Source organism: Mytilus trossulus, chromosome 8 (genome assembly GCF_036588685.1).
Source record: "Mytilus trossulus isolate FHL-02 chromosome 8, PNRI_Mtr1.1.1.hap1, whole genome shotgun sequence".
Classification (NCBI taxonomy): Eukaryota; Metazoa; Mollusca; class Bivalvia; order Mytilida; family Mytilidae; genus Mytilus; species Mytilus trossulus.
This window is the reverse complement of record NC_086380.1, coordinates 35,238,184-35,248,270: the sequence shown is the minus strand read 5'-3', so window position 1 is coordinate 35,248,270 and position 10,087 is coordinate 35,238,184. Positions and strand designations below refer to the sequence as shown.

At 30.7% G+C, this 10,087-nt stretch overlaps 1 protein-coding gene across 1 annotated transcript; it reads left to right on the top strand.

Moving 5' to 3' along the window:
• The first annotated feature begins 793 nt into the window (after positions 1 to 793).
• LOC134681865 (low-density lipoprotein receptor-like) lies at positions 794 to 7,297 on the top strand. The gene is made up of 5 exons (XM_063541507.1): positions 794 to 899; positions 2,107 to 2,199; positions 3,016 to 3,133; positions 5,316 to 5,630; positions 7,193 to 7,297. The coding sequence occupies exons 2-5, from the start codon at positions 2,140 to 2,142 to the stop codon at positions 7,282 to 7,284; spliced, it is 585 nt and encodes a 194-aa protein (XP_063397577.1). The 5' UTR covers positions 794 to 899; positions 2,107 to 2,139; the 3' UTR covers positions 7,285 to 7,297.
• The last annotated feature ends 2,790 nt before the right edge of the window (positions 7,298 to 10,087 follow it).

The window sequence follows — 10,087 nt, the reverse complement described above, 5'->3', positions numbered from 1 at the left end:
GATAAGAACATTCTTAGGCTTTTCAAAAAGAGAGAGTTATTTTAAGATGACAAACAACGTCAGCAGGCCACTCATAAAAAGGCCAATGAGCAATATCAAGAGGTTCTGATCTATGCATGATTTATTACAGTAATGTTGTAAATTACGAAATAAAAGATAAACCCTCAACAAAAAGAAACATTTCCAATGCACTTGATTTAAACAATTTATTAAAATATGGTATCTGACAGAATTGGCATGTACGTCTAGATAGTTAATCGGTTATCATAATTATTATTTAAACGGAAGTTTCATTTATCTACTTACATTGTGGATAAATGAAAAATAAATCAATAAATTGCATACATTATACTTATGATTCTAAAATTGTTTTAAATGCTATCTGAGAGGATTTATGCCGTGAAATTGTTTGTCTTCCATTATTTTGTATCTGAATTAGACCATCCCACCCTCTATTTTCGATATCTGCTTGACATTTCATACCATCGTCGGATATATTTGACATTGAAAATCAAAGATCTAACCAGATGATTGATATTTAAGTAAATCCTGGGTTTCAAAATCGTCGTTTTACTTATTTATGCTTAACATTGTACCAAATATGAGGATTTACCTGTTTAAGTTGTGCAAAATGTCTTGTACCGTGTGACCGGTATTTTAAAAGATCAATCAGTAAAAGCACAAAAGATATAAAGATATTTTTGTTAAACAAAAATTACCTGTAAACTATGTTTATTTACGGCGGATTTTCCATACCTATTTATAATTTTCTATTAACAACAATGATGCCCCATGCAAATTATATCATAGTGTGCGTAACGTGATAACTGTACAGTAGTCAAGTGTGCCAATATATTGTTGTGCTACATAAGGAAGTACCAACGGATCATAACACTCAGGTAAAGCATATGACATTGTCATTATCTTTGTTTGCCTAATTTAATGTTTTTTTTGTGATCAAGTTATGTTTTAATAGTAATCCGCATATGTTGTAACGTATTCTTGAAACGATACTGATTACTTAAGGTTCCTCTAAAGTCAAAATATAGGACACTACTGAAACATCTTAACTCTGCCTGTATTTCAAAACTTAAAATGAATAAAGTCCTAAACTATGGGAACTTGCAATTTGGGTGTTGTGGCCAAATCGGTTTTAGCCGAAAAATATGGAAGCCTGCTACATGTGTTAAAAGACTTTTAAAATTTGTTCAAAATTGATGTGGACGAATCCTGTTACATGTAATGCAGTACACGCTAATGTATATTTGTCACATAAATATGTTTCAATAACATGTTTTGTCCAATTTCTGAATTGTACCTTAAATATTCGTTCTCTTGGATACATAAATAAACTGAAATTCGAAAATAAATACATTTTCTTAAAAATCAACATTTGCTTGCACTTCATTACATGTAACAAATTTAAACAAATAAAGTCATCTCACAGGCCTGTCGATTTTTTGGAAAATTAAGTTTTAACCCCTAAAACCGGTTTGGCCATAACATAACAATGTACACAGTACATATATGTTAAGTATGTTTAAACGAACCAATGTTCCCATAGTTCAGGACTTTATTCATTTTAGGTTGAAAAATACAGGCAAAGTTTTGATGTTCGTGCAGTGTACTATATTTTAGTTTTAGTGGAACCTTAAGTATGCTACATGCACATTAAGTTTGGTGTAATAGTTCTTTAGTTTAAATATGTTAGGGATGATCAATATTGTTATTTTATGAAAACATTTCGTAAATATCAGCTTGAAATCTTATGAGCTGCATCGGATAGAAATCGACCTAATGCAAATGGATTACAATTACAACTGTTTCACAAATCTATACGGAAAGTATGTAAACTGAAAATTAAGTTTTGATAAGAACCATAACAGACAGACTATCATTCTTTTAATATTAATTTTTTGATAGTTCAAAACAAATCAAAGTATTATACGTGTACATGTATACCATGTTTACGTGCAATTGCATAATGTCGATTTCAATACGACGAAATAGAGGACTATTTCAATCCTGGTATCTATGATAAGTTTGTTTACACAATCTTATATAACATGCGTGATAATATAAACTCGTTTTTTAATTTTTAAATAGATTAAAGCTTTTGTTATCACATGTGAGAAGACAATGGAGCGATTACAAAGAAACCTTATGACAAGCTTTATATTTACAACATTGTATCTAGTTGTAAGTATTACTTATATGTTGTTGATAGAATTCTGGAATAGTCAAAGGTAGCCAGAAATTAACTTGGAATATTAAGAAATTTCAATTACAGTAATGAGAGGTTTAGCGCTATAAACCAAGGTTCAATCCACTATTTTCTACATTCGAAAATGCCTGTCCCAAGTGAGGAATATGACAGTTAGTGTTCATTCGCTTGATGTGATTTATCCTTTGATTTTGCCATTTGATATGGAATTTTCCGTTTTGAATTTTTACTCGGACTTCAGTTTTTATGTGATTTTACTTCTTACAGTAGAATAAACTAGACATAAAAAAAATATTTGCACTAGACTGAACCAACACCCATCTTTACAGTAAGGGTAACACATTTTGTTCCATTTCAATTCAAAAACGTTTTTGGCCTTTGAATAATTTAAATGAGTCTATCATACATCTGTAAATGTTAAACCATGTACAATATGTTTTAGGTTATTTTCATCCATAGTGGGTTTTTTTCTTTCATATTATGACTAAAATTGCAAGTTGTCTTATTATAACTCATACCACGTCTTCTTATTTTTACGTAAACCATTGTGTTGGAATAGAAAACATATCAATGTACTACATTGTACAACTCATAACATATTTGAGATATGTTTAGTTTTATTCTTTGTGATAATTCTTAAAATAAGGCAAACAAGGACAATTATTTCCTTATCTAATCACTTATCGAATGAATTCATATTGAAATGAATCTGAAACATTCTTCAACAAACAATGAGAATATTTATTTGTAAATAAATGCATTAACCTGTTTGTTTTTCAATGTTTAATCAGACAACAGAGGCATGTAACGCAAGTGAGTTTCAGTGTATAAGTGGGCAATGCATTCCAATTGCATTACAATGTGAGGGCAGCAGTTTTGATTGTGACGACCGTTCAGACGAGGTGAATTGTAAGTAAATGTCAATGATAAGATATGTGATAATTATCCCATGATGACGTGGTGTGTCAGTGTCAGATCAACCCAATGACCGGAGGCCAGAGGTTGATCTGACACTGACACACCAAGTCCGAATGGGATAACTGTTCTACATCCCGGCTCTTTTAGATTAGAAGACAAAAACATTTACAATTCATAAAATCTAGTTAAGAACGGCACACAACCATTGAAATATACTTTGTATATTACTATGTAATATATACCCTTTATGACCACCGAACACGATGTTTAGATATGAAAACATGTCAACTCGCCCCACTGATCAATCGACTCAAACTAAATCGATACTTTCCAAAAAATTGCCCAACTTATGAAAAGGGTGAACTGAAATTGAACAATCAGTCTGACAACTCGCTTTATTTATGAAAAAGGTTAACATCCAACTAAATAAAGTGTCTACCCCTCCCATTTAATATCTTGCTTCCTTTAAATATGTTAGATTACTAAGAATTTGGATTCCGTCTTCCTGGTATAGGGATATGTGTCGTTGGCTGATATGTTAAAGGTCTTGAGTTTAAATCTAAGTGTAGACAGTGGACTTTTCTACTTAGATTTTGAAAGTGTGTCTTTTCTCAATAAATATTTCTAAGTTTTATTGTCGATTAAGCATTCTCGCTAAAATGTTACAAAAAAAGGAAAGCATGCAAAACAAAGACATTCAAGATATGGTAGGAATGATCCGGCTCATATCACCCCTGTTAAAACAAAGGAGCTGGGATCTAACATGGAGGTTTATTTGACCATTCATTTGATTGCACACATTGTTTTGATGAAAACAAATTTAGTTCAAATAAAAAAAATGCAACAGTAGTATAACGTGTTAAAAAGTCATAAATCGATCATAAAACAACTCCGGTCTATAAACCATTTTTTTGGGAAAGATCACTGTGATAGTTATATGTCTCTCGTGAATGCATTATTTGTATTCGTTCATACTTGATATTTAGGTCTGTTATAGTAAACTATACTTCAGTGTTTATGTTTTTTTGTTTAGGTTCTACTTTATGAATTTCACTGATTCTGTTTATAACTTCCCTTTCAAGTTGTAAATGACAAGATGTGTAATTGTACGTAATTCATAAAATACAAAATTCATCGAAAACTAAAGAGTCATCTTATTACCACACTACAAAAAGATGCTATAAATATATTGAGTAACGACTATAATACGGAAAACCAGAAGGATGATAACGAATAATCCACTACAAAAGACCTGGTTGCAGTCATGATGTGAAATCAGATACTTTAGATATAGGAAGATGTGGTGTGAGTGCCAATGAGATAACAATTTAAAAATTAAACCATTATAGGTTAAAGTACGGCCTTCAACACGGAGCCTTGGCTCACACCGAACAACAAGCTATAACGGGCCCCAAAATTACTAGTGTAAAACCATTCAAACGGGAAAACCAACGGTCTAATCTATATAAACAAAACGAGAAACGAGAAACACGTATATATTACATTAACAAACGGCAACTACTGTACATCAGATTCATGACTTAGGACAGGTACAAACATTTGCAGCGGGATTAAACGTTTTAATGGATCCAAACCTTCTCCCTTTTTCTGAAACAATAGCATAACATCACTACATAGAAAAACATACGATAAAATATCAATTGGCAGACTTTGTTCATTAAGATATTAGTCAGTTGACAAACTTGAAATCGTCTAGACATTATGTCTTGCTTAAACTTATAACTAGTCATAGGTAGACACAATAGTTCATCTACGGTGTCATGGGTTTAATATTGATATGTTTAGTTGACTTTTTATTGTCTGTCCGTCTACCATATTTCCTTATTAATCGTAATAATTTTCTTTCTTTTGGATGGGCTCTTCTTTTTTTATAAAAAAATTGTTCTTTTTTTTTTATAATTTCTACTTCATTATTTTCTATATTTAATCAAAAGGCCAAGGAGAGACGACATAGGTGCGACACCGGAGCATGTGTCACAATCAGAAATGAATGACCTTCACTAACGACAATGATGGAGTTATCGACGGCCATTGTAAACTCATCAATTCAAAGTATATAAGAGACAACACTAATACACACATTTCAGAAACAATCGTATACATCATCTAAATTTGCTACTGCAATGCTTTCTATATATAATCTTAATTTTAGGCACAGTTGGTGTTCAACCTTGTCCTGAGGGAAGACATAGGTGCGACAATGGAGAATGCGTTACAAATAGAAACGAATGTCCAGTACAAACAACTTTAACAGAATTATCCACATCCATTGTAGAAACATCAACTCAAAATATGAAAGAAACAACGCCAACAAACACATTTCAGAAACAATCGTTTACATCATCTAAGTATGACATTCAACCAACGGCAACACGTTCCATACTTGATAGTTCAACGCCATTAGTTAAAAACGTTACAACTCCAGCTGATGGCCACGATCCTGATAGCAAAAATAACAGTCTTTATTGTAAGTACAATTTAGTAAAATTACCGTTAATAAATCCAACTGTTTTATTACAAATTCAGCTATTGAACATAGAGCGGGCAATAATAGACAAATAAGCGAACTAAATATCATGGAAATTTGTGAGGGAAAAGATTTTAAATATTTTTAACTGCATGTTTTGTTATACACAATGTACTTGAACAGATAGAGGTGTTCTGTGAATATTTTTAATCAGATACACACTTTCATAATCACACTAGCAAGTATAATAAAAAAAATTGTCTGTACAAGATGTTTATATATTTGTTCAACCAGACAGTGCAGACATCTGTTTTTTCCAGAGCCTATATAATATGGTTTTTCGCCTGACAACTATTGTTATAGTTTTGTGTGATAGCGTAAATGAAACTAGTTTGAAATCTATTTTTTTTTGTAAACGGTTTTAATAACTGTTAAAACTGCTAGCGAATCAGAATTTTATCTTGAAAAAAAACCCATAAAAAACGTGAATATCCTGCTTTCATTTACCAATATTATACAATATAGCCTTTGCATGAGGTCGATACAAGGATATATTGACCTGAAAGAAGTATATTGACTGAGGACGAAGTCCGGGGTCGATATACCTCTTTGGGTCGATATATCCTGTATTGACCTCATACAAAGGCTATATTTGTTATATTATTAATTTCCGACCATATTTGTATCAAAATCGTCATTTAGGTTTGTTGGAATTTTAAGGATATTACATTGTCTCCTGGACAATAACAACATATTAGTTGTTATTTTATTTACTTTTTATTTTTAACACACTATTAAGATTGTTTTTCGTCAAATAATTGATCACAGATATCATGTGTTTCAAAACATTAAACAATATCCTGAAATTCATAGCATGACGTCACAAAGTATATCGGTTTTTAGATATTCTAAAAATAACCGTGCGATATGCTTTTTGCCGGTCAATATGCATTTTGCTATCCGCCGTTTTCTCTCTACCTTCGAAAATATAGTTTAACATGTGACTATCCCTAAACGAATCAAATTTGTTAAAATATACGAATTAATAATGTAAGTTTGATATACATGATATAAAAAGTAAATAGTTTAAGTCATGAATATAACAGTTATTGTCCATTTGTTTGATATGTTGTAGTTTTTTTTCCACTTTGATTTTTTAATTTTATCTATTTTACTTTTAATGATACGATTGTATGGTGCATAACACGTATCCCTGAATCAACCTTAAATTGTTGACATATGCATATGAAAATAACCCAGTACACAAAACAGATAATTGTTAATCATGATTACTCTTTGTCAAATATGGAAAATTGTTTACAACTGTACAGGTTTTTGTGAAAATGAAAGGCTAACAGTTGTGAAAATAGTTGCACAGATACCTCATTGAAGCAAATGCATTCTGGTGAATGACTGATTTCAATGGGCACAGATATCGGCAAATTTACGACAATCGTTGACATAGGAATATCGTCATTGATATGAACACAATACAAACGTAGCATGTAGTATTCTATGTCTTTATGTTCTGGATAATACATCCTTGATTTCATTGTTTTCAGACTGGCTATTTCTACTGTTGCTGATACCGATATGTGGTTTTGGATGCTATCGATGGAAGCGGCAAAGAACAAAACAAAATGAAATTGTATAGACATGAATATAGGTAATAACTTAACGTAGTTATTCTCTTTATTATGCAATCACACATCAATTAAAAAACACAAACGAACAAAAGAATATATTTGCCATTGATACAACCTTTCACCAGAGACCAAATGACGTGGTTATAGGCAAATTAATGTCACCGTTTGGCCTTCAACAAAATCACTATCTACTCTATAGATATAATAAGCTCTAAGACTTGTGATACAAAGGTATTCGATTCAAAAGATAAAACCAGCAAAATAAAAGAACAATTAGTTTGACACCACGTCATGACTAACACTGAACTTCATGCGCATGACTATAAAGTTTGCATGATCAGACATGTTTTAGAGCGGTCAAACCTTCCGTCATCTGGGACAGGTGTGTAATTACAAAGTTGATCGCCACTAAGCAGAAAAAACTTAACAAAAAGACAAAAGGCCCAAGGTATTGATCTAAGTTCATTCGTAGTTTCTACGAGCTTCTTTGAAACCAATTAAAAAACCTTACAAGATAAAATAATAGTTACTGCATAACTTATGGAATAAATGGAAGGACGTTAACCTCAAATGCATCTAAATATTTTAAACTATCTTGATCACATGCTAAAAAAAACCTGACATCTCAATTTTGCATTTATCTGCTTGTTTAAGGTGGCTCATGGGTACAAAAATTTTAGCAAAAAATTAAACCTTTATTTTTTCATTACAAATTTATTTTTTATACACTATTAGTTGTTACTTTATAATATGGTACAAAAAACAAACCCAAAAAATTGATTTGGTTTGGCCCCAGATGACTTTAACAATTGAAAAAGCTCCAAATTATCTCCCTTTGGTGCAAAAATGCCATTTGTTTGCCTTAAATTTGAAATATCTCTTTTAAGTCATCGGTGACCTATATTTTTTATTATTGTTTTCAAATAAGCTGTACATAAACTAAATAATTGTAAAATTTAAGCGATTTCTTATATTAGGTTCTTTTTTTATTTCGATATTTCCTCTTTTTCTCCTATTAGTTCAACAGAAAAAAAGGACATTAACAAAAATGTATGCTTCTTCCAGAGGCAGATTTTAGCTTAACTGAACGGTGACCCCATTTTTTTATTTCATTTTTCTTTTAATATAGTAAAGTTCATTTATGAACAAATATAGGGAAATCCTATATTAGGAAAAAAAATCATTTATACCCAGGAGCCCCCTTAACTTGTTTTTATTTGGTCAGGTAAGATGTTGGAATGAGATTTTGGTTTTTACTGTTTTATTCTGTTTCGGTAAATGATATTCATACACTTATTTTTAAAACTAATTACGAATATAAAAAAGCGTATTACATAAAACAATTAAAAAACATCACTTAATAAGCGCCATGCCTTCAAATCACTTTTAAGAATTTACCTTCTTTGACTTCATCGAAAACTCTCAAACATGAATATTTGAATACGATGGATTTATTAATATTCGTTGGATACCAAATGTCGTGGTTTCCTTTGGTACAGTTAAAACACGAGTTATAATGATCAACGATTACATATTTTCTATAGGATGTGTATGTAAAATTAAGTAAAACCACGAAACCCAATACCCTAGAAAATACACATTACCATTGATGTAAAACAACCAAAAACAGTTCATGTGTATGTATATATGACCAAACAGAACAACAACAAACAAAAACTCGTTGTAAATACATCTACTTTCAAATTTGTCTAAGGGAGTTGATACCCTAGTGCCGATTGACATTTGATGTGCGTCTACAAAATTTTGATAGAGATTAAAACATTGTTGCACTTGACGGAAAACAAAACCGGAAATGCTACTGTTTCCAGGATATTAACAACAAATTATCAAACACTTGATTAAGAAACATACAAAAAGGTGGACAAATGTGCTTTTTTGATATTTATTCATATTTTATTTTCTTTTTAAAACAAATTTGCTCATTATTTAAAGTGACAATCCCTTCAAAAAGAAATTATCTTCTAACCGGAACATACAATATTGATAATTTTGTTAAAATATTGCATAGGTTATATATTACTATAAGTAGAGTGCTTTAAACTTGTATCTGATGCATGACCGATAACCTCGAATTTAAATATATGTCATTTTGTATTTAAATGCGTACATGGAGGTCACTGTTAGCAAATATGTTAATTCAATTAAAATTAAAAAAGAATAGTCAACATTTTTATAAGTAATTTTTTTTATATATAAAAATGCCTACACGGAAGTTACATTTTTTAAGTGAATATGTTTATTTAATTGTATTTTCAATTACACATTTTACGTGTACCACTTTCAAATAATCTTCAATTACACGAATAAGCATAGCTCATTTGTTTTAACTGAAAGGATGTGTTTTGAAATTATCTCCAACCACACGAATAAACATTGTACAATTTTTCAAATCTTTTTTGTTTTCGATTCTTATTGGAAATGAAATAGTTCATTTTGTTATATCTAATGTACTTTTTCTGATTGAAATGAGACATGCATGTATTTTTATGCGTTAAATTGCATTATGTAATTATGTACTAACGGGTCGTATTATTTGTGCGATGATATTCATAAATACAAGAAAATGAGGGGAGACCAAAATAAAAACACAAACAAAATTAATCAAATCCATATAAAAAATTTTTATTTGAGTTGTAACCTTAGCTGAGCGCCAATAAATTATAATAAAGATTATAACATTGTTGACGAATAATTCATAAGCTTATAAAACGCATTTCTTGCATAATTGTGACTCGACGTATGAGACCACATACTTACAAACTTATGGTAATGAGGATACGAAAACAGGTT